This window comes from Betta splendens, chromosome 3 (assembly GCF_900634795.4).
Source record: "Betta splendens chromosome 3, fBetSpl5.4, whole genome shotgun sequence".
Lineage (NCBI taxonomy): Eukaryota > Metazoa > Chordata > Actinopteri > Anabantiformes > Osphronemidae > Betta > Betta splendens.
This window is the reverse complement of record NC_040883.2, coordinates 5,786,725-5,814,090: the sequence shown is the minus strand read 5'-3', so window position 1 is coordinate 5,814,090 and position 27,366 is coordinate 5,786,725. Positions and strand designations below refer to the sequence as shown.

At 48.8% G+C, this 27,366-nt stretch overlaps 2 protein-coding genes across 11 annotated transcripts in view; one reads left to right on the top strand and one right to left on the bottom strand.

Annotated features, from left to right (window-relative positions):
• On the top strand, positions 1-23,219 carry LOC114852427 (BTB/POZ domain-containing protein kctd15). 5 transcript variants are annotated; one of them, XM_029144801.3, is made up of 6 exons: positions 1-139; positions 1,966-2,099; positions 4,577-4,752; positions 9,747-9,891; positions 13,084-13,389; positions 19,886-23,219. In XM_029144801.3, exons 2-6 carry the CDS (start codon positions 2,091-2,093, stop codon positions 20,042-20,044), a joined length of 795 nt encoding a protein of 264 aa, XP_029000634.1. In that variant the 5' UTR covers positions 1-139; positions 1,966-2,090; the 3' UTR covers positions 20,045-23,219. The 5 variants fall into 5 exon arrangements, with proteins under 5 accessions (XP_029000634.1, XP_029000631.1, XP_029000635.1 ...); XM_029144798.3 differs by lacking the exon at positions 1,966-2,099 and having other exon boundaries at positions 12-139; XM_029144802.3 differs by lacking the exon at positions 1-139 and having other exon boundaries at positions 1,231-2,099.
• Positions 23,220-24,295: 1,076 nt separating this feature from the next.
• LOC114851871 (transcription initiation factor TFIID subunit 4-like) overlaps positions 24,296-27,366 on the bottom strand; it is a 60,772-nt gene continuing 57,701 nt past the window's right edge. For 4 of the 6 annotated variants that reach the window (XM_029143718.3, XM_029143719.3, XM_055507283.1 and 1 more), the window contains one exon: positions 24,296-26,418. In XM_029143718.3, the coding sequence (XP_028999551.1) occupies positions 26,245-26,418 (174 nt within the window). In that variant the 3' untranslated portion in view covers positions 24,296-26,244. The remainder of the gene's footprint in view (positions 26,419-27,366) is intronic. The other 2 variants (XR_003785262.3, XR_008694149.1) reach the window with 1 other exon arrangement.

The following is a 27,366-nucleotide window of genomic DNA, read 5'->3' as shown; positions in this document are numbered from 1 at the left end:
GTGCTTAGCAGGGGGCGTGGCTAATGGCAGACTAGTCGCCGGTCTGAGCGTGACCAGATCCTCGTGTGGGCCATTTGTTATGATCAGGTTTGGACTTTTAATAACCCAGGACCGAAACAACCTGCGTGCGTTTATCGTGGTGAGATTTACCGTACAACTCCACAAACACACAAGTCCAGTAACTTATTGAGATGTTTGGATCTGTTGTGAGATCTCAAAGCTGAATGCAAATCTTCGAGATGACCTAGTTCTTCCCTTCCACATAGACACTCCGCTAAAATCCATAAATTAAGGAAATTAACTGATGGGGCCCGGGGCCACTTTGTAAGCTATTTAAATCTTTAAATTTACAACATCCCCGCACACTACATGTAATTGAACTAACTGGAGGCTTGTTTCCTTTAATGAGAAAAAAAATCCAGAATCCCCTCAGGTTTGTACCTCAGGAAACAATAAATCTGCGCCACAGGGAGAGACAGGAGCGCTCAGAGGCGCGTGGAGTCTGTCTAATTATGAGGACTTGGGAAAGATGCATTCTCCCACTCCCACCAGCTCCGCTGTCAAATACTATTGTATTTCTTATTTTAACATTTAAACGTACTTATTTAATTACTCTTAACGTGGACGTAACGTCCACAATGTTCGTAGACACAATGTTTATGGTTTACGCGCGACAAAAAAGTCTGTTAATTCGTAATGTTTCATCGTCTTTTAGTGGTGAATAAAGTGTGCAGTTACAATTAGAAGTATATAAAATAGTTCCCGAACCATGTTTCCTGTGGGCCAATAATAAGGTTCTACGCTGGTTGGCGCCAAATATCAAGAAACGGATGCCCCAGCCCTCTCAGGATGCTGGTACAGAGTAATTACTGGGCTCAATGTTGCATCAATTATTCACAGTTATTTACCCGCAAATAAACAAACACGCAAATAAATAAATAATCGTCTCCTCGGCGTGAGCACCTGCTTGAATCTCTTTGCCTCTTCACTCTTCGCAGAGGTGTCGTCGCACTTTAGCGCCCCATCACCCGCACGCGTCTTTCTGTGCGGGATAAATAACAATAATCATCCAGAATCTTATTTTGCAAAGGTCTGGAGGCTGCCTGCTTTCATTGGAGAGTGAGGTGGCGGTGGTGGGTGTGTGTGTGTGTGTGTGTGGGGGGGGTTGTTCTGGGCAGATATCTCCATCCAAGCCCTGCGCTATAATTGAAATGGCGCATTTGGCTGCAGGCAGGTTGTGAGGGCGCTTTCTGCAGCAGCAGCAGCAGCAGCAGCATGCATGCATGTCCATAGACGTCATTTGATTTTAATGGCCTGCAGGAAATTTGCCGTTACAACTCCAGACATTAAGGCGAGGGAGAGGAAGGGAGAGCGGGCACACGGGGGGAAATCGCCGCGTGAAAGATATTGGTTTAAGGACATCTCTTCGTTTCCAACATATTTTTCTACCGAGACTTTATCAACAAGTTACTGCGATTTTATTCTATGTTGACCGAGTGGAGGACTATGGCAGCCCACTTGGCTTTAAACTTTAAATATAGTCTGGAGATGGAAATGTATGCCTGCTAGCTGGAACTGCCTGGGGAATTATTACATCAGACGAAATGACAATGATTAAAATCTGCTTTTTGCTGCTCTAAATCTATTGAGCGACTGACGGTTGCCTGCGAGGTCTCGTGCCCCCCCTCTAAATCACAACTTCACACCGTTAAGGGGAACGGTCTACTTTTTGCCGAAAAATAACATAAGTTGTTATATCTGTGCAGTCATAATTTGGAGAATAGGGGTTCCACGTTTTCTTCCTTGAGAAAATTGCCTGGGCGAGAGAGTGGAGTTGAGCTAATTGTAGCCTAATCCCTGGCCCAGAGGCGCTCGGGCAGCCCGGAGCAAGAATTTTCTTTTTTAGCTCTGCTCTGTTATTTAGAGACGGATTATTGGCTTTCTTCTTCTCATAACAAACCACAGGGGCAGTTTCGTTTAGGCAAAAAGGCAGCCGAGAAGCTGAAATACGGCGCCGGGTCCCCGCAAGAGCGCACATTTTTACGCGTATCCAAATAAGAGCGGAGAAGGGGAAGGAGATCGTCTCATCTATGTTCAAGGTAAGGACGCTTCCTGTGCGCTTTGGTACAAAGACGCTCGGTGAGGACAGGTCGAGCCGGGCTTGCGGTCGAGCCTTTAGAGCCACGCACGCTCTTCGCGAGCTGTCCATCCCGGCCACAACCTACTGCCTTTCCCCAAAACGCGTGTATTTTGTGTGGGATACGGAGCAGAGACTTGGCTTTTTCCGCGAGGCAGCGTAGGTTCGCGCTGGAGCTGGATGCTGGCGTGGCTGTGCCACAAAGTCGAGGGCGTTTGGAGAAAAAAACAGAGATTTGACCAAATTTGCGCTTTACGCGAACAGCAGCTTGGATCAGACCCGCCGCCGGCACGGATTTCGCCCGGACTCCCTACAATGTTTGAAACGGTATGGTGAAATTTTCATACTACAGAATGCAATGCTTTTTAATCACGGCGCTCACGCGGCTCGGTCCGTGGGCTGCAGTTACGGGATGAGTCGAGGCGAACTGGTGCCGACGAGCACCACGACTGATGCTCGACCCAGAGTGATTTTTCGGTCTTTTCCCACGCGCTGGGCAGTTGTGTCATTTGCGGAGCGGGCTGTGCGTTACACGTGCCGCGGCTGTGCTTTTAATTGCACGGCAGCAATAAGACGCCATGTTGAGCTTTTGGCGGAATTAAGGGCAGCGCGCGGGGCTCGTAGCGTTCGTGTGCAGCGGGATGTCGCGTCACGTCTGTTCCCGTTTCACGGCGACGTCGTCGCCGGGTTTTAAGTTGGGTCGGTGGAGGGAGAAAGTTGATGCCCGGACGGATGCTGTGGATTTGTGGAGGAATTTATCCTGCGTTTCCCTGTGCGCGTGTGTGTGTGGAGGCAGAGTTGGAGCGTGTTAAAATGATTTTAAACCCCTTTTCATTAGCAAAGGGGGATTCATTTGCACATATATGTCCATGTATGTTGTGATTGCTCGGATGATTGGCTGAGAGAGACAATAAGGACTGAACAGAGACCGGCGGAGCGGCTGCTCTCGTGCAGCCCAAACTTCTTAAGTCTTTCCAAGTTTTGTTCCCCCCTCGTTTTTCCTGGGATTTGAAAAATAATGCAGTCCTCCTGTAATCGTGTTAAACGAACATGATACCGGTGGGAGGTGGGCGCTCGCCCTTTGAAAAGAAAAGGGCTGGAAAAAAACACACCACGGTCTCGCTTTCTGCCCGGCGGCGCTCCACTCGGAGCCGCGGGGCTCAAATGGACTTTCACAGCGGCCTCCAGTTTGTCAGTGACGACCAGAAGCAGCCAGCAGAAACGCACAAAGCGAAGGGTTTCTGTATATTGACTTCACTTTATCCAGAATAAACCTGTAACTGACGGAGTTGCACATTTAAGCTCCGCGAGTGTTTTAACATTGCTGTCAGGAAACGTCCGCACCGAAGGCTGTTCTGACGCAAACGATGAACAGGCGTTTCATCACTGACCGTTAGAAAAGGTTCAACAACACCATATATTTTCCTTAAACAGATACTACTGACACTATTTGCTAATTCTATAGCACATGTGCCATATTTCTGAAAAGCCACCGGTTTGAGCTCAGGTGGTTTGCGTGTTGGCAAACAAATTGCGCACGAGTGATTCGGAGATTAACGCCTCCTCTGCGCCTGCGGAACGAGTGCGGAAGCAAACTGCGGCGTTTCGAAGTGGAGCAAAAACCTTTAGGCGGACGCGTTATCAGCCAATCAAACGTGGCTCCGCGGTAAACCGGGATGCGTCGTCCCAGACCTCTCGGTGCGCACTCCACCAACTTTCTCACGGCGGCCCGCGTTGGAAAACCTCCTCCTGTTTCGTACAGGTTGCTCCCCGGGCGAGAGGGTGACGGTGGCTTTGGCCCGTTAACGTGGAGACGGGCGTGATTCGGAACGACGTCGGCTGCGTTTCACGGATGCGTTGCTCAGAAAGTTACTTCGCAACTTTAGTCCAAAGCGTGTAGGTACACAAACAAGCTATTACCTTAATCTTGTTTTTTGTGTAGTCAGTGTATCTGAGTGTGTTAAGGGGACAAGTTACGCCCCCCCCCCTCCCCCCCGCTGTGTTTTTCTTGCTCTCAGATTGGCGCTCGGTGCGTCTGGGTGCATCACGTCTAACACATAAGGCGACCTTTAATTAGAATATTGCAGCAGCAGTTTGTTTTATTCCCCTGGAGGCTGACACCTAGCACCCCCCCCACCCCCACCCCCACCCCCTCCCCTATCGCTCTCCCCCTCCTTCTATCTGTCTATCTCTCTCACACCGGTTCTCTAATAAGCATCCTCCTATCCTCGCCCGCGGTGCTGCATGAAAAGATGCAAACATACTTAATTAGAACGGTGGCAATAATTTCCCGGCTAAATATGCGACCAGACAGACATGGAAGTGATCTGATACCATTCAAAGGATACTATCTGCTTGACTGTGTAGGATCACTGTGGTGACTTTTTTCCCCCCTCTCCGGCGTCTGTTCCAATGGCTTTTCTCTACACTTGCTTTCAGGAGGGTAGAAGTATGTCGCGGCTGTCTCTGACCCGGTCCCCGGTCTCTCCTCTGGCCGCTCAGGGGATCCCTCTGCCGGCTCAGCTGACCAAGGCAAACGCCCCGGTCCACATCGACGTCGGGGGACACATGTACACGAGCAGCCTGGCGACTCTCACCAAGTACCCAGACTCACGGTAAGACGCGGGGCTTTGTCATTTATTGGAGGAATGAGATGTTTTGTAACGTGGGTGTTTTTAATTTTTTGTGTGATGGTGGAATTTTTATTTCTTAAACCTTCCAGTAAATTTAAATCAGTTTATATCTTTCTTCAACGGCTTCAACTCAATTACAACATTTAAATCAGTTATCACATTGTTTTATTGGGCTGCTCCTAATTAATAAGTTGAGTGCACTGCAACTTTTTTAATGACAGTCACCTTCACAGCCACTAGTTTAATATCTCTCCAAACCAGGAGAGAACATTTCTTTTCCCCTTCATTATTTCCAGCCTTGCTTAGCTTTAAAACCATGAACGGGATTGTTTTTGTTTGTTTTACTAGTGATTATTTTAATTGTCTAATAAATACCTCCCAGGCTTTCATTTTTTTATCTCTCTTCACACTGCAGCGTTTCAAAAACTCAGCTGCTGCCAAGCTGACAGCTACAGTGCTTTTCACATGTTGTTGCTGATTTGGATGCTTCAGCTCGTGTGAATTTACACACCAAGCACACACTTTTGCAGCCACCTCATTTTGCAGCCCTCGTTTTTTTTTTTTTTTTGTTTGTTTTTTTTTGTTTGTTTTGTTTTTTTTGTTCCACTCAGTAAATCACAGTGTTGAAGTGTGTGAACCCTCCGAGGAAAAACAGTGACGTACACGTCCGGACCCCTGTCATCAAAGCTGATGTGGGGCAGTTTCAAATCTGATTAATTTCTAGCTCATTGGCGTTTACATATTGATTTTTGGGGGCAATTTTAGAACCAGCATTTCGTTGTAGTCCTTATTTGAGTCCCAGAAGAAGTTATTTTGAAAGTGATTTTCATTTATTATTATAGATTACATTACTTGTTTACAGTTGCATACTGCTTATACTTTCTGTTGCCCGTTTATTTGTGTGGCCAGGAAAGGAAAGGATTTGAGTCCTCTCGGGCATATGAGAGTTACATTCTGTCGCACATAAAGCGAACAGAGCTTTTATTTTAGATGCACTTCCATTGTAACATGGAGCCACGATGATTCAGATCGTGTGAGAGCGGTGGGTAATCCACCCTCCCACTTTATTCGCGTTTTTAGCTCCATCCACAAACGAGGTAAACCACCGGCGGTAGCTCTGAAAGCAAACCAGTGATAAAGTCTCATTCCCTTTCAAAATAATGGCGCCGTATTAAGCCCCTTCCCTTTTTCTACTACAGGGTGCCACTCAAAGCATTACGCAGCCTTCAGTTGTGCGTCAGCTAGCAGAATCCCATGTGGGCCAAGGTAAACATACAGCAGGTTGTTAGAAAATCTGCCAAATTGGCTACAGGAAACAATCCACATAATCCCCTGGTAATAAAGTCTTGATATTCGTAGAGACTGCTGACAGGAAATCCCTGACAACTCTCCCTTTATTCCCGACTGTAACATGTCATGAGAAAAAGAGAGCTCGCCCCAGTCAAAGGGTTCTGATTGTTTTTGCTGTTAAGATGCCTTTTGCGCCCGTGTTTTTGTTGTTTTATTAGATTTTTCCACTGGACACACCCTCCCAGTGATGCTGATGCTTACGTTTTAAATCGCGTGAGAACACGTCGTCGCTTTTTGTCAAATTTAAAGTTTGCTTATTGCAGACGTGCTCGTTTTAATACGCTAATGTAGCTTTATACTTCACGCAGATGTTGTTTATAGGGGAACACAGTGTGTGAGTAGAGCACAGAGTCATGCTAGAGCACCTAAACAGTGTTTTTACAGTGGAGTAAAGGCCGGAGACCAGTGTGAGTGTTAGCTGAAATGATCTTTCCTCTCTCTCTCTCTCTCTCTCTCTCTCACACATGCTCTTTTGCTCTCACTCGCTCTGTTTTTCCCTTTCTCTCCGTGTAGCACACACATGCATACGCTCGGTGTTTCTCCCAGCCTCCTCAGCGTACCGATGGCCCGAGGGCTTCACTTTCCACTGGAGCCAGTGGAAGGAGGGGCCCTTTTGTGTGAATTAGGATAATGGCTGACAGCAGAAAGCAAAACAATTACACTGGCATAGCCGTATACTTCCAGCTCTGGTCCGGTTCGAGGGCTGCACCGAAACCGCTGCGACCAAAAGGAGCCGGGTTAAAGAGTTTAAAGTCGATGATTACTTTTAATAGATCGTCTCCTACATAATGCAGCGTGCCAAGAGAAAGTTAGTCTAGTAACTAATGTGCGGTTATTCATCTTCTTCTGTGTGGGCCATATTAAGGGACAGGGGTTATGAAACATTGATGCACACTCTGTGTAGCTCAAAGAAGACAGTCTCAGCAGTCACTTGAACAGAAGCTGAGGAAATTAGGGGAAATGTTCCAGCGACGAGGAAAACTATTTTGAAAGGACCGCTGGACATTTTTCTTTTTAAAGACGGGTCGTCTGAGTCCAGAGAGACGACGGATCCGTGCTCCTTTAGAGCTCCGTGGTGGTTAACAGTTTACTTTAACTGTCAGTGCAAATGAACGCCATTAACGAGGCTATAACATCTTTCATCTTTTTACATGTCATTGTTAAGCCTCCGCTACAAAGTCTGCACTGGTACATAAAGAAAGCACAAACGATGATGAATATATGGCGATAGAGCGAAGTTATGGAGCCAAAAATAACAAGCACCACGTTTTCATGAAGCGTGATTGTTGGCAACACGTTTTGATGAAACGTATGTGAAATGAAGCTTCCCCATTGGAAGTTTCCCCGTCTCGTCCCGCCGCAGCATTAGTTCTGACGTCGCTACGGCAACCGTTTGGACGCGGAGCCCGTGACGCTCCCTCCGACCCCCCCCCCCCCCCCCGTCTCCCGCTGCACGCTGCTTTTAGCATCCCTGGCGGTGGACGCGAGCCTCCTCCCACCTCTCTGGCAGCGCTCTGCAGCTGACCAGCAGCAGAGCGCTGCCAGGTGTTGCCCACCTACTGCCCCCCTGACGTGGCACCGCCGGGGTGGGAGATCTGAGCCGTGCCTGTCCTTGATAACCTCCTACACCCACCACCTCCCTCATCCTCTGACTCCTTCTGTCCTCGGTGTTTTCATCTGTGCTTTCCATCGCTCCTGCATTTGTTTCTTTCTCTCTCGTTTTCATCCCTTATCTGCATTTCTGCTGCCTTTCTCTTTCACCATCAGTCTCTGTATCCTTCTTCGGCCTCTCTCTCTCTCTGTATCTTCCCTTCTAATTTCTTTACACGTCTCCTACCACACATCCTTTTCCTTCTTACCTGTTAAAAAACAACTCCAATTGAGGGATTCAACAGAAAGAGGAAGAAAAAAGAGAAAACGAGGAGGCCAACAGAGAAAGCAAGAGAGCGAGTGAAGGGAGTGGGAGAGAGGGAAAGAAAAAGAAAAACAGGCAGCATTTTAATTGCTTTTTAAAAAAAGTGGAGATGAAAAACAGAGTTAGCCTGGAGGGGTATGGTGAAATTCTAGCTGGAAGAATTGCAAGACCATATGAGAAAGGAACACCTCGGGCAAAACAGGGAGATGAGTATTGGTTTTTTATAAAGCATTTTGCATCGATTTCCAGAGAGAAAACGAGTAGGGGAGAAGGATGGAGACGGAGAAAGGAAAACAGAGCGAACGCGAGGACGGATGGCAGGAGGGGAGCGAGGGAGGCACGACCGTCTTTGCTCGGCTTCTTCACACAGTCGAGTCAAAAGGGAGCACAAAAGAAGCAGCGGGGCGAATTTGATGCGATAGCTGCGGCGCGTCGGGGCTGACACATCGGGGTCAGGAGGCACCTGATACGCCAGCGCGCGCTTCCACCGAGCAGCAGCCTCTAATTGTACGTGCAGAGCCATGAGTGGCGCTGGTGGAGTCTGTTCAAGGCGAGTCGCAGCCCAATGTGGCACCGCAGAAAAGTTGACCAATATGAAAACGCCTCCTCCAACTCCTCCGCCGGCGTTCTGGAGGTTTAATTATTGAGGAGGGGTGTTTAGCATTTGGGAGTACAGATACGGAGAGGCAGATAGAGTGGAGGTGCCCAGATGAGATGATTGGAGCAGCGAGGGGGGGGGGGGGGGTCTGCAGGTGAACGCCAGGAAGGAGAGAGGAAATGAACATCTGTCCGAGGGCATCTCCAGGCGCGGCGCCAACGCGGCGCGATGAAACTTTAAAGATAGCGGGCGATTTCCATTCTTTACCTTGATGAGCCCCCCGGGGCGCTCTGCGACTGACTAAGCCCCTTAATCGCGCCTCCGCGCCGGAGGGCGGCGTCAACGGCGGCGCGGCGCCCGGCAACAAGTGGCGCCGTTCTGGCCGTCGCAGGCGGTGAAAGCGTTAAAGCAGGCGTCCGGCCGATGCTCGCGTTAATTAGCGCGTTTTCCTATTAATGGGAGCGTGGCATGAGAGATGTTTTCGTTATCTGTGCACAGAAATGACCCCGGTGTGCGGTTGTGTTGAGGAGTCAACGCATTCACGAGGCCTAACTAATAGAGAGCGTGAAGCTGCGTGTGACGGGCGTCATTGCAGGTCGGAGCTGCGTCCGTTTCGTTTGGGAAACAGCATTCCAACTTCCACAACAAAGTGGAACTGTAAAGGCAGAATATCCTTCTCACCCCCCCCCCCCCACCACCACCACCACCACCCCCCCCTCACATTAATATGTGGCCCTGCACCGTTTCCTGCCTCTGTTTCATTTCCACTCCTCTGACAGACGGAATAATAGAGCTGTAATGCTACATTCATACCATTAATTTCTGTAAGTACAAGCAGCGAGCGTGTGTGTGTTGTTGTAATCTCTTTGCAGAAGGGACACTTCAAACAAGTCTGGAATGGAGAAACGGTGCCTTAAGCCCCTTGTTTCAACCTGGGATGCTAATGCATTTCAAGCTTAGTGCTAATAAAATTGAAAAATAAATGGAGGGTAATTGTTTCATGCATTTGAAGGGAGCTGGCTCATTCCATTATGTGTGTGTTTGTGTGTGTGTGTGTGTGTGTGTGCACGGCTGCCTGCACGTTTGTGTGTGTGTGTGTATTTCAATTTTCAGAATCAGTCGTCTGTTCAATGGCACCGAGCCCATCGTGTTGGACAGCTTGAAGCAGCACTACTTCATAGATCGGGACGGCGAGATATTCCGCTACATTCTCAGTTTCCTCAGGACCAGCAAATTGCTCCTTCCAGATGACTTCAAGGTATATAGCCACACCACAACATACTGTATTGTGTGTACTTGTCTGCAACATCGGCTCGGGAGCAGTTTTGAACAATAAAACAAAGAGCTTTCGTATATGAGGCCATCTGCCCAGACATGCAGCGAATTCCTGATTTTGCTGTAGCTACTGTAGGTTTTGCACTGACGAACGTGGACGCGGCGTCTCGGGATGTTTTCAAAACAGAGCCTCTGTCTTCGCCATCCCATTAATTACCTGGAGGATGAGCCTAAGCAGTAATTAAGCAGGGAGGAGGAACGTGGACGACATGGAAGTGGAGTGGAGGTCGGCGCCGAGGCCCAGGGGGTCCGAATGCACCTCCAGCGAACACCGCGCTGGCGCAGGAATTCATATTTCTGATGCTGATGCGGATGCTTGCTTTCTGGGATCCGGCAGCGATAATGGATTCGACGGTGCCAAATGTCCACGTCTTGAGCATCCGACTGTGCTCCGCGTTGGCTCCGTCCGCCCGCAGTTGGACTCTGGAGCGTTCTAGCTAAACAGCGGCCGCATCGCCAGCGAGTGGGTCTCACGCGTGGCTCCGTGGGAAGTGCTTTACATTCTGCCCACAGCTCCGTCCTCTTCAAGGCTCTCTGTTCAGCGACACTGTTTCCAGGGTGTGTTCTACTCCTTTTTTCCTTTTTCGCTCCACCTTAACTCGCGTGACCTTTTCACCAGGCTGGCACTTGTTCATCATTTCCTACAATGGAACAAGGCGAGGCCGAGCTTTGTGGAGCCAGGGGGCGAGCTTTACGGGCCTCTCCGTCGGTGGGCGCCGGAGCCAAACCTCAGACAGCAGAACATGACATGAAAGCCCTGCATATTTTGGCAAATGATGGCCTGACTCACAGCTGATTAGTTTTCGGCCCCTTCGCATTCGCGCCGTTTCCCTCCCGCTCGGTGAGGTTTTGACAGTCCAATCAGGCGCCGCGGCGCAGGAGAATTCACGGGACCGCATTGTTTCTACTCATTACGATCCCCTCCCCCTTTGTTGATCTGCATACCTTTCAATTTGCGTGACGCCGCGGAAGAAGAAGAGGAGGAAAAAAAAAAATGCAAATAGTGCGAGGCGGAATTGAGCATGTCCTTATCTGAACACAATCAGGCTCGCCGTCGCCCGAGGGCCGGGTCTGTTCTGCTGCTGGCAGCCACGGCGCTGTGTGTTTTGTTAAATCAATGTGAAAGTCTGAGCAGAAAAGGAAAAGAGACTGTTTTCAGCCTATATCAGTGGAACAAAATATTCACTATTAATATCCTCCCTCGTCCCATTATTCAAACTGCAATTAATCACAGCAGCGTAAGCAACGCTCCGGCAGCAAACAGAGGCCTTTCTTCTTCTACAGTACGTATCAAATGCTGGTGTTAGACGTTTTGGCCTCCGTGTCATGTTTAATCAGCGACCTGCGAAGCTCTGCTTGTGTCATCGTGTCATATTTGGTGCAAAGCACACACTGGATGTTTATCAGTCCTCCGACTCCCTCGTAGTGACACCTTCCATCATCTCGCTCTCGCGCCTCCTCCTCCGTCTCTCCCTCCCTCCGTCCTTCCCTGAGATGTTGCCTTGCCGGTGGGCGATCAGGTCGGATCATTATTTTGAAGCTCAAACGGGCTGTCTGGACACGGGATTGGGGGATGAATTGTCTGGTAGAGCTGGCAGCAGTAGCGGCCGCTCCGGCAGCCGGGACGGAGCTGTTGGCCCCGTCTCCCTCTCATCCTCACCTCGGCGCTTAGGATTACTCTGTTGTTCTGCGCGCGGCTCAGGATGACTAAAGTGCCTCGCAGACAGACCCCAGTTAAAAACATATCCATCCATGGCTTCAGACCTGTGAAGGATGAGGAGCTACACTTTGATACAGAGAGCCGCCTGGAGGGGAGCGTCTCAGTATGAGTTTTGTCAGCGGCAGCGAGGAGGCCGGGAGAGAAAAAGACGCCGAGACGAGGAGAGGGAGGAAAAAATGACCCACTCCCCCCTCGCTGGCATTCTGAAATCTTAAATATTAGACCGTCAGCTTAAGATGTGTTGCGTCAACACTCGGTGGGGATGGAGTTGTATTTGGGTGTCGCTCGGATGAAGGCGCCGGAGCAGCGAGGAGGCTCTTCAAGGCCGGGGACTCTGACAGCATCAGCGGGGTTAATGAATATGCTGTTTGCCGCCGTGCTGGCGTTCTGTGCCCGGCAGTGGTCCACGGGAGCGGAGGAGAACGCCTCTCTTTAGATCAGAGCACCCACAGCCACCAGTCGGGCCCGCGATGTGAAACAACATCGCCTCGGCATCGTCTGGACCTGTTTGTGCTGAGGAGGGAATTGCACGTGTGACAGAATGAACTGAGCTGTCATTCTCTGTCACTATGAATCACTAATGAGAAGATTTATTAAATACTAATTGTTTGGCATAAAGACTTGCCGCATTTAGGTTAAGCTAATTAAATCTTGTTCTAATAGTAGCTTAACATCGGGCCACAAGTCTCATTAACATAAAACTCGCTCCATATGAGGAATACATTAAAATCCTCCTCGGCTGCTGATTGTCCTCATGTTCGGCTGCACACGTCCTCCCGTCTGCCTCCGATTGGGAATCTCCGCCTCCCCGCGTCTTATGCGGTTTCGGTGAAAGATGGTGCCATCTGGTCTAGTGGGAAATTAGAGGCAGGAGCATAGGGGCAAATGGCCCCCGGCGAGCCCCGCCCGGGAGGGCGAGGCAGGCAATCTGCTGCAGACTCACTGGAATGCACCATCCCACGTCGCTGGAGCCGCCCGGCGCTGCTCCGGAGTCGGTGCACGGAAACACGCCGAGGGCGAGCGCAGCCTCGCCAAGAGCTACCGTGGACGCGAGCAGCCACGCAGCCGCTTCTGCTTTGTTCATCCACAACGCCGTCCTCCTGGTTGGAGGCCATCGCCGATCTTGGTTTATTGTTCTTCTTTCCAAAAGATCCGTTCCACGGAAACATTGCAGTGTTTTGAGGCTATTGGTTAAGTATCCGTTGGCGACATCGAATTATGAACTCCTGGACCTAGAAGGTCTAGACGTCTGCTGATGTTTGACCGCTGTAGGGGGGTCAGGGTGCAGATCTATGTGTTAAATGCCCCTTCAAGGACCCTGTGCTTTACATTTACACTCCCATGTCCTCCACTCCAGCCCACAGCTCTCACCTCCATGTCCTTCCGCCCGCACAGGACTTCCACCTGCTGTACGAGGAGGCGCGCTACTACCAGCTCACGCCCATGATCAAGGAGCTGGAGCGCTGGAAGCAGGAGCGGGAGCAGCGGCGGATGGCGCAGCCGTGCGACTGCCTGGTGGTGCGCGTCACGCCCGACCTGGGCGAGCGCATCGCCCTCAGCGGCGAGAAGGTCCTCATCGAGGAGATCTTCCCCGAGACGGGGGACGTCATGTGCAACTCGGTCAACGCCGGCTGGAACCAGGACCCCACGCACGTCATCCGCTTCCCCCTCAATGGCTACTGCAGGCTCAACTCCGTCCAGGTAACGCCAGCGTGATGAGGAGCGATTAGTACGAGTGTTTTTTTTTATGCTTCTCCTATTGCTGCAAGTTTTGCATTTGTGGAAAGGTTTTATTTTTATTTATTACTCCGCCACAGCCTCATGACATGATGTTCTGTAGGAGCTCTTTGAGGTCCTGGCTTCTCATATAAAATTAATGCTTTTTGCACTCCCCCTGTATTGTTTGCACCGAGGTGCCGTACGGTGTGTATGAAGCACGCACAGCTGTCATGGTCCACATGTGATTATTGATTTCACCGCTACCGAGACATAACTTGATCATCTGATCAGAGCACGCGGTGGGTCGATACAGTCAGGAAGGTAATATACTGTGCAGAGCCTCTGTAGACATTTATGTACAGTGCATTTGTCACGACCTGCCACGCAAGATGGCCGACTGTGTCTGTGAGAGTCTTTACTCTGCGTCTCTGCTTGGTCCAGAGAATATGGAACTTCTTCAATCAAAAACAATGAACTTTGCAAGCAGGCTTTCCTCCAGTGCACAGCAGGAAATGCAGCAGATAGAATGAATGAGATGGGTAGAAATGGCGGCAGAGGGGAGGGAACAGGTGAGTTTGATCAGTTGATGGACAGAAGGAAGTGGGCGTGGCTACAGAGAGAGAGAGAGAGACCACACGAGTGATCCTGACAATACTATGTGGAGAACGGGGGTGAACGCTTCCCGGGGCCAGTACACAGAACATCACCTTTAAGCAGCACTGTCCTTAGATTCTGCAGGTGTAGAGGACACATGTTGTAATGCACATGTTTTTAAGACACAACCTTAAAGTAGCAGTATCTAGATGCAGTCTTTGTGCATCTAGAGAGACTGAGCATGGTTCGGCGGTGTGTTTTATGGGATGGGTCCAGACTGTGAGTCAGTCCATGCGCTCTGTGGCTCTGCATACATGTGTGTGTGATGTCATAATGGCGACTGTTTTGCGCGGATCAGAACCGATCACTTGTGAATTTGTGGCGTAAAAACCCAGGAGGCACTGCAAATCCACTGCTGTTACTGAGCTAAGCTAATGCTAACCCATCCAGATATAACACCGCTCTATCATCAGCTGCCTTAAACACAGTCACATCTTGTTCACTTCTTAAAAGCAGGGAAATCGTCTTTAACACCGAGTCACACTTTAAGGCAGCTGGCACAGTTTTTGCCACAGTAGGTTTCATTGTCAGAGACAGAGATGATGAGTGCTTTAATCTGAGTCACACATGTACACTGTGTGCTTTTCATCTTATCGGAAGTAAGGATTTATTATGTTTTCGGCTTCTGTGGCTGTAAAATCACATCTCGTCCGAGTCCGTCTGGGCTGAAAACTTGACTCCATCCCACTGTAAGTCCGGCGCACTCGCTCTGCAGCGAGTTTCTCTCCAACAACCCCGGCGAAACCGTACGTGCGAGGCAGAAACGCAGCAGCCTCGCACCACAGGCTCCACATAACACGCTGGAAGGGCCCCGGGCCACGAGCGGGCCGACGCGCACAGGAGCCGCGGCCCCCGCGGCCCCCGGCGAGAGAGAGCCTCCCTCTCCCGGGCAGCCCAGCGCTCTGACACCTCCACCTCCCTCCTGCCAGCGCGAGAGACCACCTCCAGGGAGGAGAGCCCGGCGCGGGACAAAGCGCTCGTGGACTGCGGCCATGCTTCCCTGCAAAGAAATGAAGGAGAGGAATGGAAAGGGGGGGAAATGATATGCATAATTTACGCTTTACTCCTTTTTAAGACACAGCTTCTTTTTTAAAAAGACTCCAATATAACACCGCTCAAGGCGATTGAAATACACGTATTGCATTTTTTAATACCATACTTACAATTTCTCAAACAGCCTAAACCGGTTTATACTTCTTTTATAGATTTTTAAATGACTTGCAATATAATTAATTGGCCGCATCAACTAACACAACATTTTCCCACTCTGTTTACCAGTGAGACTGGTTACAGGATGTGAGTGCTTCTGACTAACGTGGTCTGAAGGCGGGTTTTATTGTTGGGGGTTTTATTAGGCCGCTCCTTTGAAGGTGAGGCAGGCTGAAATCCTGGTTTCAGACGAACCGCTGACCGCGAGCGGAGCGGGCTCCTCGCGGTTTCCTGTGAGCGATGCGCCCTTTGTCTGGTGGCGGCTTCTTTAAGACGCGCAAATAGACAACTCTCAGCTGAAAAAAAACACACACGCGCGCGCGCGCGCGCGCGCACAGTCGAGGGCCCGGCTCACTGAGTCGATGTAGGTGAGGACGCGAGGAGCAGATGGAGGTGTTTTTCGGCGTAAGGGGAGATGTCTCTAAACAATCCGCTCGCTTTGTCCTCTCATTGTTGCGTGAAGGTATGAGAAGGTTGGGGAAATAATCCTCGCGTCTCACTCGCCAGACAATGAGGCTCCGATCTGATTTCAGTCCTGGACCCCAACCCAGGGGAACACACAGGCAGCCACACCCTGCCCACAGAGGAAGACCGAGGGGGTGGGTGTGTGTGTGTGGGGGGGGGGGGGGGGTAGCAGACAGTCCTGACAGGGACGCGAAGGCCACGCGACGGCTTTTAAATGTTTTCAATTTATTGTATATCGCTGGCATGGAGAATTAATTTTAGTCTCAGCTGATTTGACTCAGGCTAAGGTACTGTTGCTGTCTGGCCCGAGGCTGCGAACAACTAGACCTTGTGATAGTTTGGTCACAATGAGATGACATTTCTTAATACTTAACTGTGCACCAAACGCAGAACACCTAGTGTTTGCAGTTTATCATTCACTTTTAGTCATTTACAGTTCAAACCTAAGGTCAGTAGCATTGCTTATATTTTAGAGTAAAAACTCTTTAAGAGGATCGGCTGAAGTTCTTGCATCGCCCTTTATTAGATAGAAGCATTTAGCATCAGATGCTGGAGAGAAAAAGTAAAGTTTAGTTCATCGTTACACTGGATACTGTAAACGTGACTCCTTAATTTCATCCCAGTGTGAGAATAAACAAATGTGCTCCATGAAGTCATGACTGGAATTCGGGGAATAATGCAAACCACCTGCACCGTGATGTAGATCCAGCAGGAGGGTGGGGGGGGGTGGTTGTGGGGGGCATTTAGAGAGAAAACATTTAGCCAACGAGCCACCGAGGTGCGCACGCAGGCACGTCCCCGAGCTGCAGCCGCCCCATGCATCACCGTGATGAAGCGCTCGGATCAGACCGGAGCCAATCTGTCCTTCATCAAAGTGACAGCGGAGGCAGTCGCGGAGAAGGGCCCCCTGTCCCCGCGCTGCCCAGACGGGGGCAACGCAACGCGTCGCAACACTCTCCTACATGTCACAGCGCCGCTCCATCAACCCGGCGCCGGGCGGAGCTCCTCGGAGCGGCCGAGGCCACACAAACGCGCCAGCACCTGCAGCTGCAGCCGAGTCCCAGTGTGGCTCTGTGGGCACCATGGGAAACGTGCCATTAACATTAATTAATAATTAATCGGATGATTCCCACTGTTTGATTAGAAATACATGTTTGTAGCAATTAGAATGAGAGGTTTCAGTGGTGTTAGAGAAACTCAGAAAAATCTGTAAAAGTGCAAATAAATGTAGCATCTGTGATTTAAACTTTGTTTTACTTTGATAAATAGATGTGTACGTGAACTCCAGCGCAGACCAGAGATAAATAAGGGAAAAGTTTTGTAATGAATGAGGCGGCGATGCTTTTACTCGGGTCGGTTCGGTTTAGTGTGAACTGCTCGTGGCCTCTCGGAGGAGCGACCCAACGCTGCTCGGTTCCGTCCAGTTCAGTGTCAGTTTGAAGCGATGACTTCTGTCTTTACACCTGCATTCGATGCAGTCGCCTGATGATGTGCTGCAAATATGAGTTGCGCCGTCAAAGTTTGATTTTTTTTTTTTTTTCTCCAGCAGATGCCTTGAAGAATTAGAAAGAGCTGGAGCTTCCAGACGCGATAAGAAGCGAGTGTGATGCAGTTAGCGCTTCTTGTCAAATACAAAAGACTGTGCATAGTTAAACAAAAGCCACCCCCCGTGTGCAGCACCAATCAAATTGTGTGTGCGCGCGCGTGTGTGTGTGTGTGTTGCCCATCAATATTACATTGTGCTCCGAATTCCAGCCCTGAGACTCCCCTTTAATTCCTGTCTCGTCGTCTTTGCTGTGTTGGAAATATTCGATGCTGGGAGGTTGGAGGAGTGAGGGTGATATCACCTCCTCATCCCCAGAGCGATCCCAGACTGAGTGGCAGCTGTGTGTGTGTGTGTGTGTGTGTGTCTGTGTGTGTGTGTGTCTGTGTGTGTGTGTCTGTGTGTGTGGGGGGTCCCAGTGCAGCCAAGTCGACCCTGCAACAGTGAGAATGGTTTATTATGTTTCAAATGTATAGCGATCGCTGGGGATGAGGAGGGCGAGAAGCTTTTATTCGCTTTTCTGCTTCAATGACACAGGCGGGGAAAACACGGGAGGAAGCGCCGGAGTCGAGGGCAGAGCTGGAAACTTTGCTAAAGTGTTCTGCTGGTGGCGACCCGCAGTACTTCAGGCCCGTCGCAGCCGCACCGGACACCGGCAAGGTGGTCTCCCAGTTCAAAGGCAGCGACATGAAAAGGAACAAAACAAACACAACCGGCTCGCAATAATTCCATTTCACGGAAATCGCCATGCTCGGAATTAGGCCCCGGCCAATGGGATCGCTCGCACGCCGCCCGCTGTTGGGATTTTGTTATGGTTTCGCTCAAGTGAGACAGGAAAGTAAGCAGAGAAATCTGCATAAGTACAACATAAGCTGAGATCTGAGAGCCTGCGGTCACAAGTATGTAGTGCTGAACGGAGCCACCAGGACATGTTTTGGCTTTTAAGAGGCTGCATTGCTTTCTGTTGTCAGCTGGGATTGATTTCAGGACATTGTCCCGTGGACATTAGAACCTTTTGCTTGCATACATCTTAATTATTCAGCGTATTGTTTATTCCCCCGTGGCACTAATTTACTGTGTCAAACTGAATGTGAAGTTTTTTTTTTTTCCGTGGTGTTTTATTCTCATTACAGTCTCTTTGACTCGCTTACAACTATCTATAATAATATCCTTAAGTCTTTTGTGTTACCAAGCATTAATGATAAAAGTGTTCCCGACTATCTTTATTGATCAGGCCATTCTCCTCTGTGACCAAATTCATTGCTGAACATGACAGAGTCCCACATGCTTTAAGAGATGATGGGGGGGGAAATGCAATGTGATGCAATGATCAAAGAAGGCTATGTAATATCATTTCCATAATCGTCAGGCTCCTTCGTCGTCTGTCATGGATTTGGGAATGTGTTTGATGCTTGGGCAGGTCTCTTAATTAGCCGTCCTCACCATCAGCTGTCTGCCGCCCCTTCTGTTTCACAAATTACAGAGTTCGTCGTCGCGTGGCCAGAGGACGATGGAGGAGGGGGGGGGGTAACGTCAGCGAGCAGTCCTGTTTACGAGCAGCGTGTTAGCGCGTTAGCTTTAAGTCAGGCAGCGGGCTTGAAGGTGGTCGACGAGCTTTTGCACGGATGCGTGCGTCTGATTTCACTCCGGACCTGATTCATCTGGTGTTTGAGGCTGCGACCCTTCATGACGGAGGCCTAAATGCTCCAATTGGGCAAGTGGGGCCCTCATTTGTGTGATTAGAGGGGTCATCCTTTACCATGAGTCCGTGTGTGTGTGTGTGTGTGGGCATCTAAAGAACCCGATCTGTTTCGTATGAACTTCTTTGGCTCAGTATCTGGCAGGGAGGGTTAGCCCTCGGCGAGACCTTTCATTTCCATGCGTTGCACACTCCATTAAAAGGACGGGGGAATAAGTAAATACACGGCACTTCTCGCGCTGGGATTTAGATACACCCCCTCCAAAAAAAAAAAAAACCAGCATCCCACAAGGATTACAGCAGATGAGGAGAGGAGTGATACTGGAGTCCGCGTGTTTGTGTCGGAGCACATCCACATTGGGGCCACTGCGTGTATCAATGCTCAGACTCCAGGGCTAACATGCATCCCCCACCTCCCCCCTCCCTCCCCCGCAGCCCCAACACTTTGTCCTGACACGGATCACCCATCCACCAATCCTCATTCCCCGCACGTCCGTCCCTCCTTTGCTCGCAGACCTCACTTCTCCTCTCACCCCGGCCTCATTACTCAAATTAGGAGCCCCAGTAATCACTGAGCTCCACTCAGCCCTTTAACACACCTCGCTCGCACTCCGCTTTCCCCATCCCTTTGAGCTCATGCCCTCGGTTCAGGAGCCGATCCAGCACAAGCGGCATGAATATTGCAGAGGTGTTGTGATGTTGGAGTGCCTTCTGGTTTTATTCCATCGCTGCATGTGATTGGAGGCGGAGGTGGAGTTAATGATGCACGGTGATCGGATGGATAGAAACTGGAGCTGCTATCAGACCATCGCCCTGATGGGGAGATATCGGTCATAAGCACCTTTTAAAGTTTAAGCTTCGTTCACATGGCTTCTCTCTCTCTCTCTCTTTCTCTCTCTTCGCTGCAGGTTCTTGAGCGTCTTTTCCAGAAAGGCTTCAGCGTAGCGGCGTCCTGCGGCGGCGGCGTGGACTCGTCCCAGTTCAGCGAGTACGTGTTGTGTCGCGAGGACCGGCGGAGTCTCTCCATCAACACCCCAATCAGGATAAAGCAGGAGCCCCTGGACTAGAGCGTTCTGGGAGAGGGACAGACAACCAACAAAACCAACCCACCCCCCCCACGACACCCTCTCCATCCTCTAACACCCCCCGACCCCGAACAGGAACCCCACCCCCACCCCCAGCTCCAGCCCCGCCAGCTTACCAAGTATTAGCAGAGGCTCGCCGGCCCTGCAGAACTCCAAGGGGAATGTAGTACCACACACAGGAAAAGAGGCATCAGCAACGAAAGCGTTTGATTATGTTAAAAGTGCCCGAAGAATCTGGGGCCGTGATGAAAACGACGACAAACGGACACAACAGCAGCTCGCGTGAAGCATTTTAGCACCATGGCTTTTTTTGATTTCCCCCCATCTTCCTAAAAAAAAAAAAAAAAAAAAAAAAAAAAACACGTTTTAAATCTTTTGGAGAGACTCAACTGCCCCCATCTATTAGACACACACACACACACACACACACACACACACACACACACACACACACACACACACCCTGGCTGCTGTAGAGGCCGGCCTGATGTCGGACGTGGAGGACACATTTAAGGATGACAGGAAGAAGAATAATCCACGACTGCAAATCCTTCAAGAAGCCCCAGACCCCCAGACTCCCCCCCCCCCCCCCCCCCCCCCCCCCCCCCCCCCCCCCGGGCCTGGTTACAGACGCCAGTGCCTTGCCGGAAAACAGCACCATTTGCCAAACTGATTGTTTATTACAATTTTTCATTGTTGTTTCTAAAGTATGTTGTTCTTGCTCCTTTTTGCTGTTCTTATCATGACATGGTGTAAACAATTATTATTAATAGGATTATTTTTATGTCTCTTCTTTCCTTTCTCTAATATGAAGGATGTATAAACGTTGTATTCATTAGGCTTTGAGAGCTTGCGAGGGAGCGTTTCTTGGCAGTAGCTGCAGAAACTCATGTGTCTGCAGGCTATGTGGCTAAAGCGATCTGGCTGGCAATGCATTCGGAGCCGGAAAAAGTCCCATTGTTCAAATGGTGATGGAAGAGAACCTGGGTGTTTGAACATTGTTCCCAGTCAAATGTGCAGCACACATTAACAGGCGCTCCCTGGAATCTTCTGCTCGTCGGCCCCCGGAACGCGCGTCGGGCCTGTGATCGGGTTGGACGTTTGTTCCAAACTCGCAGGATCCCGGGAAGTTTGAAAATCAGCTACAAGTTGCACGAGCTGTGGTGCGTTGCAGCGTCGTTGAGCTGGAATGTTGAAGACTTGTGAAAACAACACGAAAAGCAAACATTTACGGTTTCGTCTCCGGATCGGAAAAAAAAGGAAAAAACCTAAAAGCTTAATGATTCATTGCACTTAATTATTTCCTAGAGCTGTCCTGCCCCCACAGATACTGAACTGAGCTCAGTGTTAATTTTCTAGCCATCCAACACCTTTGAACCACAGGTAAACTAGCCTTTAGGCACCAACATGAGGGACCTGTTCTGTTGATTGTACAAACGCGATGACATCATCTGTTCTCACAGCTCACAGCTAAAGAAGATGCTTCATTCATCACGCACTTGACGGGCTGTGGCAGTTTTGTTGAGAGACCACGTTTTTGGGGACAAAGTTCCAATATTGTCACTTGTAAATCAAGATGATTTCAGCAGCGTTTATCTCACGCAGGACCCAAAGTGAACTGTGCTCACAAAGAGGCGAGTGGGCGGCATTTACCCTGTCCTGCGCTCATTCTTTTGGTCTTATTCTCAGCATTTCTGGATCAAAGACAGCAACAAGAAAGAAAGGCTTGTGTGTGTGTGTGTGTGTGTGTGTGTGTGTGTGTGTGTGTGTGTGTGTGTGTGTGTGTGTGTGTGTGTGTGTGTGTGTGTGTGTGTGTGTGTGTGTGTGTGTGTGTGTGTGTGTGTGTGTGTGTGTGTGTGTGTGTGTGTGTGTGTGTGTGTGTGTGTGTGTGTGTGTGTGTGTGTGTGTGTGTGTGTGTGTGTGTGTGTGTGTGTGTGTGTGTGTGTGTGTGTGTGTGTGTGTGTGTGTGTGTGTGTGTGTGTGTGTGTGAAAAACTTACAGATGCTGTTTCTTCCATTCCAAAAGCCTGAGAAAAAAAGCAGCTCATTCTGATCTTTGTGGGCGCTGGCAGATGTTTGAGTTAAACTGGGGCTGCTTTTCTAAACTAGTTGGTTATTAAAAACGAGCGGCGGCCCTCTTCGTGGACGGCCGCTGGTTAAACTAGGCCAATGAGTGGACAAAGATGAGCTCAGTGAGAGCGTGGCTCCCGGCCCCCGCACAGTCCTCCCTGGGGGTCCCTCGCACAGTCAGGCAATGTTTGTTGTGACCGACCAGTGGCCCGCGCCTTTGCATCCAAGTCGCCTCAAAGGGAATGGTCAACCAGGCCTTTTATGTGCCCCCCCCCCCCCCCCCCCCCCCCCCCCAAAGGCTCCAACTCAGCAGTGCCAGTAGAAACTCGGGTTGCACCCCCTGCTGCTGTGTCATCCCCCCCCATGCCCTGGTTTTCAAAAGCGCCCCCCCCAAGCCGGACCACGCCGCAACCAAGACATGATGAGTCAAGTCTCAGAACGCACTGTACGGAGAAGCCACTCCACTGTGCCGCCGCTCCCAAGACCCTCAATCCGGTTGAAACGAGGCGCGGAGGCTCTAGTTCTAGAGGAAGCGGGCGTGAGAACGTCAATGCCGAAGTCGCACATCTGTAAGAAAGTCGCATTTTGCAGGGGAGGAGGAGAAAAAGGCTCGTTTTCTTACTGATGCGGCGTCTTCAGATGTACAAATGGGCGTTTTACAGCGACTCAAGCAAGGTTTTATTTTGCAATAAACAACCTCGGGACGTCAGTCGTCACGTTCACACACGCCGTGCTTTCCACATGAAGTCATGGTCAGTGCTCAGCCCCGTTGACGTGGCATTCACTCCACCTGTGAGGCAGGTCAGTTGTACAGCTATTGTATATTGAACTATCAGGACTCTGGGTTTTGCAGAACCCTTGTGTTTTTAGGCGACCTTTCAGTCCTCGTCACGAAAAGAATGAAAAGAAATCAAAGCATTACATTGTGTACATATGGATTAAACATTTTGAAAGGTATAAAATGGTGCAAATGTATATTATTTAAAGTTGTAAAACAATTAGACTGTGGTATTAAAGGGCATGTGTTCATTTACAGTGTCTCCATTCTTGCATATTTGCGATAATAAAAGGGCGTACTGTATATCTGATGCATGTCTCGGTGCTGTTGTTGTGCATATGGGAAAAAATGCAGTAGTCAAAGTAGTACAGTAACAAAACCCAGGAGGAAAACACAATCATTTCATGTAAATATAAAAACAGTGATGACTTATCTCCAAGAGCACAACCTGAGTGCAGCACCTCCCTCTGAAGACCTGCATTTTACTCTGGGTCCAGTCAGAGGGCGACCCCCAGATGAGACCCCTGCCTGGGCTACAGTCAGTCATAGACCAGGGAGCCACACTACAGTATTACTACAGAGCATTACTCGGTGTTCACGCGTGCCCGTCTGGAAGGACTGCGACTGCGGCAAGGTTAATGAGCTGCAGCCGTCAGGTCGTCTGCTTGGTCACCCAGGGTTTTGTATTACTGCCATTTATATTAACTAACTACTGGATTAGTATGTATGTTGTTGATTACCTGTTATTTCAATCATATATATATATGCATTACTGGTGAAGAGTAATATGTTGGTGACAGCTCCGATGCCATGCGTAAAAACGTGAGCATGCCTGCGGTTCACATGTGCAGGAGGCTGCTCTGTGTCCTGTAACTGCGCTGATGAAACCTCATAAATCTCGCCAGCTTACTGTACCCGAGCAGACGAGGGGAAGGTCGTCTTCGGGGCTGAATCCAGATCAGCGGGCTAAATCTCCAGAGGGACTGGGGAGTAGGCCAAGATCGTGAAAAAACCAATATGCTCCCAAACCCCAATATTTTGCACTGAGTTAAACGGTTTGGTCTCTTCAAAAATGCTTCTGCTTAATTAGCAGCAGAAACCTAGGGGGACTTTTCATAGTTGAGCAGCAGCGCTTGACTCAGTTTGTACTTAGCATGTGCAATGTTAGAAATGGAAATGAAGCAGGCTGAATTAGTAGACTTTGTTAAAACTGTCTTGCAAAAAACATAGCTGCTTATTTTTACTCCTAAGGAGCAGATGATGTAGTGGGGACGCATACTGCTTAGTTATTAAGTTTTTTCAGAATCGCATTTCCGTGTTTTTATTCCTGCTCACACCTACAGACATTTTATTCCATTAGAATAAAACATACAAGTCAGCATCTGCTCAGTTTAGTAAACAGCTTATTTATTCCTTTACAAAATAGGTACAAATACATAAGTATTGATTTTTTCACACAAACAGGAAATTTTCAATATATATACAAGAGTTTACCAAAAATAACGTGGTTCTAATAAACACATAGTTTTGTAAACAATATTTACAAATCACTCTTACAATTTAAATGTTATTTCCCCAATCTGTTTAGTAGTAGCATCCTAATCTTTTGGCTAAAAAACTGAAATAGCAGTAGAAATGTCCTCCTGTGAAACCATATGACACCATAGAAATCATTATTAAAACCATTTCAAATGACCACAATAGGATTTTGTTGTGCTTGTTTTTAAAACATGGTCTTTTGGAGATAAAATTTATGAAAACGCATCGCGCATAAAAGCCAATCCAAAACAAAGAAATGACAACAAATATATATTAATTGTTAAAAATAAACGTCTTTTGACAGAAATTGGCAACATTGTTTGTCTTTTTTTGCTTAAAAGAGTCTTTACTATGTTACAGCGACAGCTTTCATTTATCAGGTAAAATAGATATTCGAAAAGTGCCCTCCAAATGTACAACGCACAACAGTTGTTTCAAATGTCACCCATATTTAAATAAGTTTCAATATGACAAAAAAAGCTGCATAGAGGCCAAGATATTCAGTTAAATAGAATTAAAAAACAATATGACATTATACAATGAGGATTTTTTTAAAAGAAAGAAATAACAAGGTGACAACGCGGGACGTGTATAGAGCAGGCGATTTATTCCCTTCCTGCCGTCAGGTGGAAACACGAAGACAAAAGCAAAAGGGGATGAGTTCATTTTATTCCTCCACAGCTTTATATTACTTGGTGCCGGATTAGTGGACTTTTCTCGTGGGCTACCTTTGTCATTCACTCATCATTACTAAAGGGGGAGTGGGCCAATGCAGGCTCCAGGGAAACCCTGGAGAATAATTAAAATCACACTTTTTTTTTCCCAACCATCATTAACGTGCAGGTACACAGACGGGGAAAGATGAAGGAATGTCTTTTCTAAATGTGAGCTTTCCCCAGTCACTACCACAGCCACCAGTATCACCCTCTGTGGACTAAAACACACCTTCCTAACTGGTCCTGTTGAAGGGGTCCAGGACCAGCTAACGAACATCTAGTCACGAAAACAGGGTTCACGTTATGCGTTTGTAACAGAAAGCGGCTCCCTCGACCCAAGCAGCCAATCAGAAAGCGGCTCCGACGTCCTGTTCGTGCGGGTTAGAAGGACTCCGTGTTACAACAAATACTCCACAGGTGAACTGAATAAACTGTCTCGATTTGACTCATTCAAAGCACATGGTTTACAAAACATCAGGTTTCATAATATTGACATATGAGTTACTCCTTTTCTTACAAAGCTTACACGTGAGAAAAATATACATGCTGTAAAATAATTCCAAAAAGAACTATTTACACGTACTGTAACGCTGTTATTTGGAATCTTAATGGTTTAAAATTATATCTGGATATAGAAATCTGTAAAGTCTCTTACTGATTGGAACTAAACTACATTCAGTGATCTCTGTTTGTGAATGTCATAGGCTGCATTAAGGTGTGAGCGTCGTTCTCCTCACTCTGAGGTGGTTCATCGAGCGCCGTCGCATAAACGACCTGATGTGCGTGAAATAAAGTTCCGGGCCCGAGTCCTGGGAAATGGGTAACATTATTCCTCCACCAAATCCAACTTCAACGTGAAGAATCTGATATGGCCTTTAAATCTACACACCGCGAAGCTAGACAGAGAAGACACGGAACAACAGGTTTTATTTTTTGTAACAGTTTTTTTCTCCCTCGCACTTCCTGAATAAAAGCTACATCGAACATCACCACAGTACAGATGGAGACACAGCTAAAACGTTAGATTTGATCTGAAGGCACGTGGCTGGGAAGGAGGAGGAGGAGGAGGAGGAGCACAGGCTACTTGAGCAGGGCACGGTAGAGGAGGAGCGAGTGGGTGGTCTCTCTCTCCTGCTCCATGTAGAAAATTAAGTCCCTGAGGTTGACGCGGGTGATGCGCTGTCGCGTGTACTGGCGCGATGATGTGGACGGGGCGGAGGAGCCGGCCGGGGAGCCCGCCGCGCAGCCCGAAACCTGCAGAGAGGTCAAAAGGTCAGACGGAGGGATTGGTGCAGGCGCCCTTAGGACCCGGCAGCTGGAACGGCAGTTATGTCACGTCTCCAGCAGCGGCAGCAGCACAACATACACTTGATTTTTACACTGTCTCAAGCTTGTTTACAACAAGTGGATGTACAAAAAAAAAAACAGATGCACCATCACAAAGCGGGAGACTTTTTTTAGTCAGATATGAAGGAATACAAGTATCATTCATTCAGCTCTAGCGTAAACAGCGTCGAGATCCTAAGCTGATGTACAAATAGCCGTGATCTCTGTCAAACAATAATTTACTCCTGAGTTTGTTTGGATTTCATTTGATTTCACATTGTTCCCTGTGCTCAGAACGTTTACTCCGCCCTTCGTGAAGAAAACGCCAGTTTCCATGGTAAACACAACAATGTTTACAAGTGAGCAACACCACTGTATGTTTCCCATTGACTGAACTCCGACACGTTGACAATATCAGCGGTAAGGAATGCAACGGCCTCTAAGCAAGTACACACCTCCGAATAAAGAAAATAATCCCTCTTGCGGAGCTTGAATGAGATCAAACAGGCACTAATGACGTCCAGAACGTCAGGTGCTTTCTGCCTAAACGAGCTGAACACGAGGCTGAGGAACACGCCGGCGCTGGGCTCCTGGGAGGGAAACCATTCTCTTTATTTAATTCCTCTCCGTGGCCTCTTTACATTGCCGAGAATATGAACCGATTTTCCCTCTAAATAAACAAGGCTGCTGACATAGATCCGAGCTGACGTCCCACTCTGAAATGGAAGCCTTGTTGTTTGTATCTGATCCAGGAAAAATGAGAATGATAAAAAAAAAAGAGGGAGTGTATACAGAGGCTGATACAAATCAAGAGATGCATTTACGTTTGCTAATTCAAAACACTGGGAAGCGAATCCAGCGAGTGCCCACTTGAAC

Excerpts from the sequence above, each read along its gene's own strand:
- LOC114852427 (XM_029144796.3), top strand. The coding sequence starts at position 2,318 with ATGCTGGCGTGGCTGTGCCACAAAGTCGAGGGCGTTTGGAGAAAAAAA. Across the intron at positions 9,892-13,083 it reads TCCTTCCAGATGACTTCAAG|GACTTCCACCTGCTGTACGA; the intron begins GTATATAGCCAC and ends CCGCCCGCACAG. Across the intron at positions 13,390-19,885 it reads GCAGGCTCAACTCCGTCCAG|GTTCTTGAGCGTCTTTTCCA; the intron begins GTAACGCCAGCG and ends TCTTCGCTGCAG.